The sequence below is a fragment of the Anoplopoma fimbria genome, chromosome 5 (assembly GCF_027596085.1).
Source record: "Anoplopoma fimbria isolate UVic2021 breed Golden Eagle Sablefish chromosome 5, Afim_UVic_2022, whole genome shotgun sequence".
NCBI lineage: Eukaryota > Metazoa > Chordata > Actinopteri > Perciformes > Anoplopomatidae > Anoplopoma > Anoplopoma fimbria.
Window position 1 is genome coordinate 14398435 of NC_072453.1, and position 15585 is coordinate 14414019.

At 46.4% G+C, this 15585-nt stretch overlaps 1 protein-coding gene across 2 annotated transcripts in view; it reads right to left on the minus strand.

Annotated features, from left to right (window-relative positions):
* The window catches only part of LOC129091083 (zinc finger MIZ domain-containing protein 1-like), a 105173-nt gene that overhangs the window by 28658 nt on the left and 60930 nt on the right, over positions 1 to 15585 (minus strand). For both annotated transcript variants that reach the window (XM_054598541.1, XM_054598540.1), the window contains exons 3-4: positions 7018 to 7137; positions 1700 to 1813 (exon numbers count right to left, since the gene is read on the minus strand). In XM_054598541.1, the coding sequence (XP_054454516.1) occupies positions 1700 to 1813; positions 7018 to 7086 (183 nt within the window). In that variant the 5' untranslated portion in view covers positions 7087 to 7137. The remainder of the gene's footprint in view (positions 1 to 1699; positions 1814 to 7017; positions 7138 to 15585) is intronic.

The window sequence follows — 15585 nt, forward strand, 5'->3', positions numbered from 1 at the left end:
TTCGTAGTGGCCTGAAGATATTTTTGGTAAAATGGCAAATTTCTCTTGATGACACCATATTTAGCTGTATGTAGAAGATAGAAAATTTGCAGTGTAGCCACCTGTCACCAAATGGTAGGGCCTGAGGCATGCAGGCAACAGGCTGAAGTGTTTACCATTACAGTCTGAGACCGGGTAATTTCAAAATCACATCAGATTCTCTGGGCTCGCTCCCCGTGTGGTTCGCGCTAAGGTCTGTACAACCCATAAACTAAAAGGAAAAGCCTTGAGATTTTCACGGCAGGAAACAAATTGAATTGGTGAAATGGAGGAAAAGGCACCTGCTGCTGCACATTAAAGCGCTAACACAAACAATCACTTGAATGGAGGGATGTGTCAGAGCGGTTTCACCGTGGTGCTCAAGTACAAATCTCTCGGGTTCCTTCTCCTGCTGCAGTCACGCTCGCTCGACGGGGTTACAAATTGCACTCAACAGGAGCTATATGTATCTCTTATCTACTGCTGGAGGCGCTATGGAAAGGAGCATGTTAAAGCCCAGAATGGCCCAAGGTGACAGGTGAGTGACACATTCGTTGTCCATCCATTGTTCTACCTGACTGTCTGTTCTGTCTCTTGGCCTTACATTTCCAGAGGACAGACAGACATCTCTTCATTTAGTATCCCTCCTGTCTGCAATGCAACAAAAATAATTCCGGAGAGGTTTTCTTATTGAAGAAATACTATGAAAATCAAATATTCGCCCCCTGTAGGTTTGACCAGTTTGTAGTTTGCTCCTATGTGGCGGATGGCAGAGCAGCTCGGACCCAAAACAGTGACCATAGATTCCAAATGGTGGCAAAAACAAACCAACAGAACAAACCAACAGAACCCCTCCAAAAAAAACATCATCCATAGAAACTTCTTAAAACACTAATCTCTCTATCCATAAGCTTGGCATGTACCAAACACTTTGGACCATTAAAACTGCACATTGGAAACCATTGGAACTGCTGTAAATCCACGCTGCTGTACTCCACAAAGGAGCAAGCTTTAAACTTTTCATAGCCACCTTTAAAGCCAACAGATGGTAAGTGATACACTATGAGTATTTTAGTGTAGCAATATTTTTTATATAAATTCATTGAGAGAGAAAGAGAAGAGGATTCTTCAGACTACAATTTACCTTTTAAGTCAGCTTTGAGTTCAGAGTCTGATAAGATCAAATTACTTTGATGCATTTTGCTATCTTGCCCCAAATCATTCTTTGTTTACAGTATAAGTCTCAAAACAGTCAAGTTGTCTTTCCCTAAAAACCATGGAAACTGTATTATTCAATTAATCAAAAGCCCCTAGGCATTTCAGAAAGGGAATTAAGGGCTTTGTAACTGTACTTCCCTATGAGCGCTGATTGCTTTGTGGTTTGAGGACGCAGTTGCTCTCCTTTATCGTGTTCCAGTGTGCCGATTTCAAGCGCCACGGCACAAACTGTAACTGAAGTCACTGAGAGGTGACTGAATCTCAGTAGTTTCTACAGGGTGAAATACTTGTTATTTTCCAGTGACCTCAGAGAAGACCAGGCAGCTAAACATTAGTTCCCTCATAACCCTGAGGGACTTATGGAAAGAGCCAATGCAGCATTGTTGCCGCAGCTTTTTTCATTGTCCTTGAACCCTTCCAGTGTGAGAGTGAAGAAAGGGGGTCACCATGAGTGGCCACTTACCGTTAGGCATCCCATCAGGCTTTGCTCGAAGGGGCGCTGGAAGGCTCTGGGGTCGCCACACCAGTCCAGCAACTCGGTCGCTGCTGTTTGGAAATTTGCTGGATTTTGTAAGTGCTGGAGGAGAAAAGGGGAAATGTTGGGAATATGTTAGAGTCCAAGAACATTCAAAGGTCACCAGGAAGCAGAATGGCAAAAGAGCATTACAAGAACTATTTTGCTTTCGCTCATTTCCAATCTTTCTATTTCCTTAATCAAAATAAACACATGTGGAGGATGCGATTGGACTTCATTTGCTGATTCCCTAAAACTCGAATAAAAGATGGAGAATGGACGCATGGATTGTGAGGGACAAAATCACTTGTCACCAAAACAAGGGGCCACGCCAATACCATGATGAATAATTAAAAGCACCCAGAGAGGCCTAAAAGAAAGCAGCGTTTTTACGACCACATTTCCCAAAATTGATCTGATAACACTTTAGATTGCTTGTGTGGTAGGTTTAAAGTATTCATGTCTAGGGCTGAAGGGGTACGTCCCCATTAGAGTCTTGCTTCCACTTCACTCTCCCCAGGTTTCTGTGGCACCCGCCTGGCAACTGAGTGCAATAAATCTCCCTGTACGGCTGCATGAATAGCTGAGGAAGCCCTTATTTGACCAGCCGGCCCTGAGCAGTGCTGTGACTTTATCTGACAACAGGCTCCTTGACCTACAGGTAGCCCTTTATGGCATTCATTCCCCGACTGGAGCCAGCAGCCCACTCACTAAAACCCTGTCGTCTGTCTCGCTGTAGAGCTGCAAAAGAAACTAGACCTCACCGGGTTGCCACATCGAACTCACTGTTGGTCATTTCTTCTCTAAAAGCTTTCAGACCTCACTATGAATCACTTTATACATAGAAGAGCAGGCACACCACCATCCACTCTTCAGTAATCTTTTTTGCTTTTGGAGAGATAATATGCAAAAGCCTTTGCAGTGCACTTGTACAAACCCAGGGACAAATGGACTCCCACTCCATGGCATCAAAGGTAAATAGAGAGGGTTTAGCTTAGAGCGAACGGCTGCCTACTTAACAACGTCTGTGTGCTTTGATTTCACTGTCAGGGCCGAAAAGGAGAACAGGAAGTGACAGCGATGCAGTCACTACCTCGCAGTGCTTTTTTCTTGTTTGCTCTTTAGGGGGCAGCAGAGGTCAGGATTTGATAAGGCAGCTTTCATATCAATTTACAAAGCCGCCGTTTGACAAGGGCCGGATGAAACCAGTCTTGTTTACTTTATGTTCTGTCCGAGACTGTTCCCCCACTCGCCCTACATGTTTTTGTTTTTGGGAGGCTAGGATGAGATGTGGTGGTGGGGGTTGCTGAGCATGTAAATTCTGCTAGTGGATAAAGTCTCCTGGAGACACACACACACACACACACACACACACACACACACACAGATGCTAAATTTAGATGAGTCTGGAAGCTAGACAACACACGCAATCAGAGCACCAAGGATGGAAAGAGGGAGGAGGGGAGATATGTAGAGGGGAGGGTAAAAAAAAAAAAAAGAAAAAGAAAAACCACACAACCAACACTTGGGCTTGAAGTGATTACTGTTCTTTGCACTCAGAACAATTGGTCCCACCAGTGTGGCTGTCACATGGAGAGCTTGGCACTGCCACGCCACAGATGTTCGCCCTACTCCGGCCAAAACCCACCAATCAAACCTAAACTAGTGGCCAAGAGACCCCCCCGTCCTTGTCCCCTGGGTGAGAATGATCCTCCAGCATTTACACTCCAGTAAAAGCTCGGCTCAGTTCGAGTGGAGACAAAGACAGACAGGACTCGCAGTGTCCTGAGAATACAGCTTTCTTCTGATACAATCATCCTCTGTAGTCACGTCTGGTAACGACTTGATCTGCACATCTGCAGCTAGACTGAATGTGACAGCGTACACGAAAACGGCGAAAAGCTCCCTTCCCTTCAATATCACAGCCATTCGGTTACGCCGCTGTTGTTATTCAGCAACGCCCCCAGAGCACTGAAAACATATTAATGGAGACAATTAACCCTGGAACAGAACACAGTGGCAGACAAAAACAGCTGCATAGCCAGCGCAGCAGCCGAGGGGTTGTCTCGCAGTTTATCATGAAATATTGACGCTTTCAGTTTGAGGAAGTGCTCCTGCAGCGAGGGGAGAGTTCATAGTTTCCGTCGAACCCCTGTACGAATCACTGAGTGTTGAGTCTGACAGCAAAACTGGCTTCCCCACGGCGAGAGGAAAAATACTGCCTCTGAAATAGATACCGGCGGTATCACGGAGCCCATCTTCCCCCCAAAGTGTTCACTACGGTGCAATTCTAGGACGCGAGAGGAAAACAAACTGCCACTGAGAGAAACTGTGTGTTTGGTGGTGAAGTCAGATAACTGTTTTTATGTATCTTTTTTTAAAACATCCTCGTCTGTTTGGAGGTTAAACAAGCGAACATATTTATTTTGCTGCTAAAAGTTGGAGATATGTTCCCTTGAGGTATTTAGAACCACCAGGAAACAAATACTCTTTTCCATATATCAACGTATAAAGTACCAGTGATGCTGCCCATATTTCAGTGTCTGTTGATCTGCTGATTCTTTTTTTGATAATGTCCATAAATAGTGAAAAATGCCATCAACTCCCATCTTGTCATTAACCCCCACTGTTTATTCAGTACTATGTTGTAAGTATTTACCTGCTCTCTTAACGCCAATGCCAAACAATGCAGAAGTAAACAAGACAGACATTTTTCAAATATCTAAATTAGTGTACTGGTGTGAACAATAACCACGTTTCCGTAGTTTATTAACAGTTTTGGTGGCGTTATTCTTTAGAAATCACATTATTGAAGATTTCACAACAGGACGGTAATTTAAAAATTGCCACCGTAATGATTTCTGATTTAACTTTCAACCCATGATTCAATCAGGCTGACAGATTCCAATTTCCTCCACTTTATCATCGCGCTCAGCAGTAATTTATCATTTGAGCAACAAAATCAATTTGTTCCCCTGTCCGCCGCGCTGGCTGGGAGTATTCAGACAGACATGTCACATCTTCCAGAGAACAACAACACAATGGAGGAGGCTTCATTTATATTCCTGCTCCACGTCCGCATCGCCTTCTAGATGCCAACATTTTCAGCATGTGCACACTTTCAATTAAAGCAAACAGCTGGATTGGTTTACAATATTTCCTTAATTATTTTAATGGCTTGGATATTGGACAATGGGGAGCAGGGGGAGAAGATAGTGAGTTAATTGTTCTGATCTCCCCTGATGATCATCTTTGTGTGCGGGGAGGAGAATAGACGGCCGGCTGAATGGGCTCACTGCTAGTCTAATTGGCAGGACATAAATGGTATTTATTATGCGGGCCTTCCAAACCCTGATTGTCTGCGGCACAAAGCTGCCTCTATTAGCAGGGTGCTGGCTCTTACTGGTTGGTTTGAAATGACCCGGCGCTTAACCATTTATTAGATGGACTTGAGGCCTCCTTGTATGCCATGGATCTCTCTAATTGGCATGTTTACCCATGTGCTGTTTCCCCGGCCGTGAACATCGGGACGTGTTTGTTTAAATTTTTGCCTTGCGGGGGTTAACACATTTAACCCCCGCAACATTTCAATTGTTTGCTCTTTTGTGTTAGACAGATGCGAAAACCCTCTTTTTTTTTTCTTGTTCTGTCAACTTCCTTCACAGAATAATTCATTAGCTATTAACAATACAGTGCATTCATGGAATCCAATTTCACCTCCCATACAACTAAAGAAGGAAGGGATATTGAATATTTAATATCCTGCTGTGAAGAAGGTAACCAGACTGGAGACAGGGAGTGTTTACCTCTCTCTAGCTTATTACTTAAGGACATCAAAGCTTGGCTTGGCACATAGGGGCTTCCCTCTGTTTGCTCCCTAAACACTCGCCCCGTCTTGCTATCTGCCTCACCTTGTCTATTTCTCAGTAATAGCTGGGAACTCCCTGCCGAGGGTAAAACAATTTGCCACGTCCGCACTCGTGTTTAAGTGCAAGCCCCATACATTGTCCCGAAGGCCCTCTGGTGTACCTTTCAGGAGGTGGGACCTCGGCACAGAGCGCAGAAACAAAACGCGCCGTCAGTTAAGAAAAAGAGATCAAAGGCAGGGAGCCCTGTAGCCCGGGGTTACGCAAGTATGTCTGTTTCACTCTGCCAGAGATTCGTCCCGCAGTAAACGGTGGGAGACGAGAACAAAAGGAGTCGCTGGGAGTCAGCGGTGGTGGTGGTGGTGGAGGGAGAAGGAAGGGTGATGATGGGGGAGGGAGGGGAGCCTCCGCTCTTTGACCCCAGTCAGTAACCTGAGTCACACCACAGTCCTGATAGTGAGATCGAGCAGATAAGTCACTTTACTGGGGCCTAACAGGAAGACTAGGGGACTAGACTGTACAGTGCCGGTACAATGTGTGTACAGGCACAAACTTAGAAAAGAAAACCTGGAGTGTTTGATTGTTACTTTCCTACTAGCCAATCATATAACCCCAAATATAGAAATGACTGTCCATAAAAGTTGCACTTCATATCTCTGAAAAATGCATTTTTTTATCAAGAAAAACAGTTTTTGCTCCATTTCTTTGGAAAAGTCATCAGATAGAAGGGTTGTTATTTTATCTCAACCCACTGAAAAGAATTGAACACTCTAATTTAAAAGATGAAAACACCAAAAATGGATTCATATGGACTAGAATTTCTGTTGGTTATTTACATCATAAATGTACTGAATGGTGGAGGAAGTAACACTTTTCCCTTTTCTTTAACACTTCAGTCTTTTTGCTGCCATGTCTGCTTCCACACAGCTAACCTGAGTGCTACACTACACACAGGCTCAACCAAGCATCCACCTGAAGCCTGCGATTATTCATTCTGCTTAAGAGAAAGTTATTACCGTCACTCCCTGCTGTGCTGAGCTTCCTCCTTGAGAATGACGAGGTCAGAGCCCAGATGCCGAATATCAGCGCTGTAATCTATGTTTACATAACAATATGTCCCGCGGCTGACTGAAATTAAGTAGAAGTAGCAATACCACAGTGTATTTTTACAGTTTACCACCGTGCGGAATTAAAGTGCTTCATTAAGATACAAATACTTTTACATTCGTTTGTTAGCCTATAAGCTGTACGTCCTATATGTACTTTTCCCCCTCTGACAACTGATTTATACTTAGACGTGTTTCAGAAGATTCTTTAACAATTTCTCTTGCCAAAACTCTTTCAAATGTAAAAATGCATCGTCATCAATATGAATACAGACAGCTGACACAAGACTCTCACCTGTTTGATACACAGCAGACGGTCATTTGTCTGCTGTATGTGTCTGTCCATCGACGGAATCGAGTTCATGTTGATTGTCCCTCTTCGGCCTCTATCTGCCAGCCATTAAACTGGAGCGTTCTGCAACAGAAAACACACACACACACACACACGTGTTAAAGCTCGCCTCTTCTCTGGGAAGCTGCCAATCCCATCACCAACAGGATATTGCAGTTTAGCGTGTACATATGTGTGTGTGTGGGGGGGGGGGCGTGAACTGAGCAGGGAGATATTGATTTGGCAGGTGACAAGCACCTCAGAGAGCCCAAAGGATGACATTCCTCTCAGCTCCTGCGACACCCGTAACAAGCCCTGGCAGTCTGTCCCCCCCCCCAGAACACTACGAGACACCTTTTCGGAGAGGACGCACTGGACGGCTTAGAGAGGACGTCTGACCATGTTTAAAAGCACATCAGGGGCAAAAATGAACCAAGTTGGAGACACACACACACACACACACACACACACACACACACACACACACACACACACACACACACACACACACACACACACATTTTGTAGAGTGACTCAGAAAACTGCATGAAACCCTTACATCCCGGCCTGTGAGAACATTAACTTGGCATGTGGTTCTCTGTTTACATTACTTAGCCATTGTGTAATCTTTGGTTAACAATTATCTGTACCCTGGGCCCAGACATGCTCTACATTTCATCTCTCCCCCTCCCCCTCCTCCCCCCCTCCCACCGCTCTACAGCTACATAAGAGTTCCTCTAACAAAACCCTCTTACAGCGCACTATTGATTTTTGGAGCAGCAGCTTATGGAAAACCTCTTTCTCTCACTCTTTTTTTCTGGAGGAATCATTTTTTTTCTTCACGGAAAGGCAAGCAAACGGAGGCTGTGATCTGCCACGCTTACATGACGTTATCACAAGTTTAAAAAGCACTACAAGACACATTAAAGGTTATCAGCTTGCGGCCCCGCGGTGGTCCGATTTAACGTGCGTCACAAACATCAAATAATAATATCGCGTTCGGGGTGTCGGCCGTAACTCGTAGTGACCTGCAGCTTCAAGGGGAGGGGTGAGGGAATTAACAGGCACATATATTTGGGTGGTGGTATGGAAATGTATCCCTCCATCTTTACCTCCATCTTCCTCCCTTCAGTCCTCCTTTATCTCATCTTGTCTCAATCGTTCCTTACTTGCTACTGCAGGGACATCTCTTCCTGCGGCGCATCATCTCTCACTCAAACACTCCCCCCACCCCCCACATCACTCAGACCCCCCCCCCCCCCACCCTCCCAACCCCCCACGCCATCTTTCTCCATTACCATCACACACTGAGAAAAATTTCACTGCACAAAGTACCGGTGAGATGAGGGAGGGAGAGAGAGAGAGAGAGAGAGAGAGAGAGAGAGAGAGAGACAGCATGCTGCACCATACTGATAATGCTCACTTAGGGGTCTCTAGCTGGATTTAACGGTAGGGCCAGTAATCTACTCCACTAGACAGCTAAAGAGCTTTTATGCTACCTATTGGAGCTGCTCATGCCTGTACTTGAGAGGAAAGAAGGACCCGCGAGTGACTTCCTCTCCATAAATTAGAAAGCTCATCAAAAATAAAGAAAGAGAGAGAGAGAGAGAGAGAGATGTCAGGGGATTTTTTTTTTCTATTTTCTATTCCCTCATTGCAAAAAGAAAGTATCTGTGTGTTGCCATTTCTGTCGCTTGAGACTCGAGGGAGGTCCTAGTTGGACACCTTTGTGCCGTGGCAGGGTTTTGTGGGACTAAATATGGTCATTTAAAGGCATTTGCGAACGGGAGTCAACAAGCCTGATTCAATATATTCTGTTTACGATAAGAAAATATCCTGATTTCAAGACGGTCAAAAGATTAATAGTGAAAGAAATCTGAATAAAATACAGTAAATGAATATCTTAAAATGTATAAACACCAACACTACTAGCAGAATTAGGGGTTTTGCAATGAAGACATTAAGAGACACACGAGAAAAAAAAGGATCCTCCTAAGCTGATAAATGGTCATGCATTGACTTTCTCCGCACATCCCTCCAGTGTTTTCCTCTCTCTCTCTCTCTCTCTCTCTCTCTCTCCGTGCCAGCTGACAGCGAGCTGCTCCTTGGCGAGGAGGGCGGCCCCCTTGGACCATCGTGCCCCTCAGCCACCAGCAGGTGTCTCCCTGGCCCTTCAAAGGCCTGTCTAGTGGCACAAAGAAGGCGGAGCGGTGTTGCTTTAAGCCTTTACAAGCTCTACAAATCCTCAGCTGCTGCTTCCTAACAGGGCCCACTCAGCCCGCCACTGCCTGTCTGACCTTGTGGTTATTGATGAGCGCGTCGACCTGCTCTCCCTGTCTCTCCCTGTCTCTCTACCCTCCTGCCCTTCCCTTCCCTTCACTCTCTCTCTCTCCCCCCTCTTTCCCCCCCCCTTCTCTCCATGTCATCCCTCTTAGCACCAGCGGTGAGTTAAAACGAGGGGAAATAAAGAGGTGGGCTTCCATTCCCCGCCCCTAATTTTTTTCTGTTAAACACACGTTGTAATCACACTTCTGACCTCCGAGCGCTGTGAAAAGCCGGGGCTCCATATATTTACATGTATCATCTTCCCAAGATCATTTTAAAAAGTGTGTGCCGGGGAGTAATTTAATTTTCTTGTTCTAATTAAACACCATTCCTTTGTTATATCTTTAATGACTAACAAGAGCCAAATGAAAGATTAAACCCAGCGATGCTGTGGAGATATGACAACAGATGCAATTATGAGGCTTCACTCTATTTTCAGCCCTTTTTTTGTTTGTTTTTTATTCTTTCTATTTTACAGATGTTATCATTCATTATGTTCTCTGCCCCATTACCTAATGTGAACCTATTTGCCGTGATTCAGCCAGTTACCCCAGAAAAAACAGTTTTGAGCCGGCGAGGGGAAATCGGTCGCCGATGCGTGCGTCTACTTGAGCTTGATTTACTAAAATTGCGCGGCAGGCGTTACACAACAAGTAGAGGGGCTGCGGATTCCTGCACAACAAAAGACACGCAGGGGGGGGAGTGGAGTGGAGTGGAGGTGGGATGGAGAGTGGGAGGGGAGGAGGGAGACCTGCTTTCCTTCCCTATTCAAGGGGGGAGCTAAAATATATGTATTGAGTGGGAGCTGTAATAAAACGAAACGGGTGAGGAGATGCGGGCTGGGAACAAATATGAAAGGCAGTGGAGGATGGCGGCGAGGTGATGGAGCACCACCGGAGGATTGGATGAAATTATCTCTTTATAATCAGGGGGCTTCTGCATGGCTGCCTCCTCCATTGCCCAGTGACAGATGAGGCCTACCTCTTCAAATGGGCTTTTCACAGTGCCATCAGCCCACCTCTAGGGTAAAACAATGTTTTTCTTCCCCCACTGCACCACCACTTTAAAAGCTTTGTTTCCACACGGCACCCCCGCCGAGGACGGGATTGTCCCCCCGTCAGGCACGGTCCATGTTTGTCACATTACGTGATCATGTTACATAAGTGTACCTTGAAAAGGGGGCTGCGGATTTAATTTGATGACAAAACTGTGCGACGACTGGAGGAGACGGTTGACGCTAAATTATGTTGAACGAAGACACTAAAGCAGAACATTATCTCCCCGGTAAGTAAGAGGGATTGCTTTTTTTTGAACTGTCACAATCTAAACAGTATTTCAGACACCCAAAAACCCGACCCTGCATCTTCAAACGGAGTTTTTTTAGCCTGTTAATGTAACGCAGACGAGTTGTGCGCCTCCGCCAGGCAGGATGAAAACAGTCTGAGGGGGAGAAGTGTAGACAATGATTAGCTTTATCCCACCATCACAGCAGAACAAATGGATCACGAACCCTCGCTGCTTTACACAGTCTCTCAGCTGAGCCGTCAAGGCACAGGGAAGTGGTAAACAGATTTAATTTATTCATATAAATGGCTTGTGAACCAAAACAGTCAGGCTGCTCTGGGGCCGAGCGCACTGCTGCTAAAAGGATATTTCCAGTTTATTACAACTTGGGGCTTATTTACGCACCTTTTGGCTGTTGGTTATGATAACATTGTTCACCAAAGTAATTGCTAAGGTCTGCTACAGTAAAATACCACAGGACAAGAAATCAGACAGGTTGTAAACAAACCAACTATTCAGCCGGATTATCTTAAATACTTTATTTTGAGGTGAATGTTCCTGTAATGTGGGTAATATCACCTGACTGCTTTCTCACATCTCAACTGGGTGAACACAGTGTTATTATTACTGATGGGAATGGTGGCAAAAAAACTATGAAAATATCACAACCAGATATGTTTTACATACAGATGGCATAAAACAAAATACAGCTTGAAATGATCATAGTGCTGATGTAGTTTGAGTTCTAAAAACACATGAATATGCAAATATTTATGTTTAAATGCCAGACAAAAAAATGTCCTCTTGCCCACTTTGAGTGTTAGTGACATCATACGTGTGAAGTATTGAAGCAGAATTAATCAGGAACTAGTTGTGAAGTCAAAAAACCACCTTGCACGTACACACTTCAAAGAGAAACTTCCCCTTTCTCTATTCTATCGTCAGACTCTGCACATGCATTGCTCTGCACGCCAACTATCCAAGTAGCAATAAGCTAAACACGTTATTGAGAGAAGGGTTTAATAAACGGAATTTATGCTTTAACAATGTATGCAGGTGTGTTTGAAAAAAGACACATTTCCCGCCTTTTGATGGACTCGGCCGAGAAGGTTTGTACAAAGGCAGAGACTCTGAGGGTGGCTGCAGGAGCAGAAAGACAGCAAGCCGCACTGACCACCATCCGACCACACACACACACACACACACACACACACACACACACACACACACACACACACACACACACACACACACACACACACACACACACACACACACACACACACACACACACACACACACACACACACAGATCCTCTCACCTTCCCTTGAGTGCTGGACTGGCATCATGATACTATAACAACACCCTCAGTCACTCCTAATGTGCTTTACAACAACACTACAGGCAGGGTGTTACACCTCCACAGAGCTGTGTGAAACACCCCCCTCAACCAGCTCACACACACACACACACACACTCACACACACACACACACACACACACACACACACACACACACACACACACAGAAACAGACGCACCTCACTAATCGGAAGCTCAAAGTACTGCTGACACTATTAAAACGGAACAAGGTGGCCTAAGCAGAGGAATCAGCATCACTCTAGCACCTCATGGGGACACGTGGAGACGAGCTGCTCAAGGTGGTCGCGTCCCGGCGTGTCATCTGTTGTAGGTGAATTAGGCAATAAAGGGCTAATCTGCGCCATCATTGACTTGGGTTTGACTGTTTGCAGCACTTGCTTAAGGGCGGTAAAGATGAGGGAGGAGGACGAGGAAGCATCTCTTCACCCTCATGATATTAATGAGCTTTGATTCCTAGATAGGGTCTTGTTTCCTTCCGACTGTCAGGCCAAGGCCGACGGGAAAACGCTCCCCCTTTAATTACCTCAACGTTGCAGGGACGCCGTTTTCTTGCTCTGAGGGAGGAGGGTGTTTAGTTTGGAGAGGGCAGATCCAGGACTCCAGGTGTCTGCCTGGTTCTCCGCCTGGTAAGTGGCCAGGCGGGCAGCGAGGACAAAGCTGTGTTTGTTCGACGGAGGGAGAAGCAGGAGAGGATGGAAATGTGTACGAATCGGCGCCGCTTCCATTGTTGCTTTACAGAATGTGCCATAATCCTCGGCAGGCTCCATCCAGAGCTGGCACGGAGGATAATGTGAGCTGCCTCCTGCCTGTCCCACCTCCCTGCTCCACCTCCTCCTCCCCTCAGCCCCTTCTCCATCACCTCCTCCGCCTCCCCTTCCCCCATTTCTCTCTGCTGCACACACATATGGACACGCAGCCACTCAAGTGCACACACGCACACACACACTCTCTCTCTCTCACACACCTCCACACATGGCTCCTTAACAGGCTTGGGAATGGATTTCTTTTATTTAATGTGGTTTGGTCTGCAGCTCCAGCGGCAACCGTGAGCAAGGGTGGGCTCGCAGTTGTGCCACTCACTCACACACACACACACACACACACACACACACACACACACACACACACACACACACACACACACACACACACACACACACACACACACACATTGTACACACACACTCAATTCAAGGAGCCCTGCTGCGTTTGTCGCTGTTCACTGATCTCTCCCTCTTCCCCTCTGTCTTTCTCCATCTCCCATTTTCCCTCTAACTCCCTCAACCTGCTCTCTCTCTCTCTCTCTCTCTCCCTCTCTCTCTCTCTCTCTCTCACGCAGACCCACATTTTTTTTTTTTTTTTTTTCGTGACAGCTCACATAAGCAAGCCTCCTGGATTCCTGTGGGAGCCCCACGTTCAGTACACAGAGATTGTTCAGCCATCAGGCACATCTGCAGCGTGATTAGAAAAGCAAAGGGAGCATGGTGGTGGGGGCAGGAGGGTGGGGGTATGGTTGAAACCCCCACCATTGCTGATGCTACACCCCCCCCCCCCCCCCCCCAACTCCACCCCAGCAGCGGCAGGAGAAGAAAACAGAGGGTTGGGGGATCATAGAGGGGCCTAAGCAATATCTCCTCTCTAACCAAGTGTAACGTTTCACCAAGTCTCAGAGGCCGTTCTCCGCCCGCGATAAAAGAGAAAGAAAAAGAAAAGGGACAAAAGGCAGATGGGGGCCAGTCTCGCTACACCACCAAGCCCCCCCACCCCCACCCACCCTCCCACCCTCCAACTAGCCAAGCAACCAGAGCAAGCGAGAGGGAGGAAAAGATTTTGTCCCATGCATCCCACACGCAAACATGAGGAGCATCGTAGTGGTTTCTCCGCCTCCTGTTTGCCCCTCTACCGCCTCCTCCAAAACAGCTACTCTTTTTAATTTCCCCTCCACCCTTACGCTAATGGCAGAGGAGGGGAGTGGGGCGGTCAATCCCCGGGGGTGGGGGGGGGGGCGCTGGAGGCAGCACAGAGGAGCCACATGACTGCGTGTCGCCTCCAAAAGAGCCCAACCAGAAGAAAAAAAAAAAAGCTGCGCATTCTGAAGCTAACAGCTAGCTAGCTGAAGCTAACAGCTAGCCTCGTGCTCTGTGGTGCTCTATCATCCTCCCAGCTCGCTGCCATGCTCCCCTCTCTGCTCCGCAATCCTCCAGGAATTTTGGAGGCATGTGATGATGATGATGATGATGATGATGATGATGATGATGAAGCCAGCGAGCCAAAGTGTAAACCTATGTGACTGTTGCGATTGAGGTGAATTCACACTCAATATCTCACAAAAGAAAGCCGTCAACCCTCAGCCCCCCCACCCCCAGAAACACTTTGTGAATCGTGAGCGCAGAGGAAAAGTCAAAGATGCATTTTATTCCCATTTCGGTGAGTGATATTGTTGCCGTGGAGGTGCTGACATCGCTTCAGACAACTTGTGAGTGACTGTTTTTCTTTTGCCCCCCCCCCCCCCCCGCCCCCCCACCTTCCTTCCTTTCTCTGCTTTCCTTTTTTTTCTTTTTTATTACCACTCTCCTGGTTTATTATGCATTCAGCTCATGTGTCCCTCCTGTGAGTGGCTGTTCATTTTCCACATACCACGCTTAATCTGCACAGCACAAAACTTTGAAATAGCGTGAGCCGCAGACGCAGCCGCTACCCAGGAGGAGCCATTATGAGGTCTGGGAGAGAGAGAGAGAGAGAGAGAGACACTGATAGTGCGTTTGGGGGGTGGAGGGGGTGGAGGAGGAGTGACAGGCAAGCTGCAAGATACATGGGAAGGAATTCAAAGAGGGCTGTGAGAGCAGAACACAAGGGGTGTGTACGTGTTTGTGTGTTTGCTGCCCTCGCAAGTGTGTACGGCACGGTGTGCGGGCGGTGTATCACCACTGTCAGGGGAAAGTTGTGTGTGTGTGTGTGTGTGTGTGTGTGTGTGTGTGTGTGTGTGTGTGTGTGTGTGTGTTTTGCCGGCTAGTGTGTGTTTTAAGGGGTTGTTGGTGTGGGCAGGGGGATGGAGGACCTCCTGGTCTCCATTGTGCCAGTGAACTTTGGCCTTTTGTGACTTTCACAGTGAATGGGAGGAGAGAGAGAGACGCAGAGAGTGAGAGGGAGAGATTTTTAAATAGTGCATGAGCTCAACCCGCCCCGGCTCTGATGGACAGCAGCAACATGAGCTCTCTCTGTTTCTCCAAGACGCCTGTGAAGACATACCATCAAACTGCCAGCACTCATAAGGACCTCGCTAACATCTCTATTTAAAAATGTCACAAGCTGAGTGTCTGTATCTTGACTTACTGTCATGGTATAATAATCCATCCTTTATCGTTTTGATCAATCAATTAATGGTTTTATCTGTATCATGTCTCTAAACTACATTAAAGCATAGAACTTAGGAGGAAGACATAACAGTCTACCTCTTAAAAAGGAACTGTTTAATTCATAAAAATCATAAATTACAACTATTGCTAAATTCAAAACACTCAAGAGGTTTTGCTGCTACG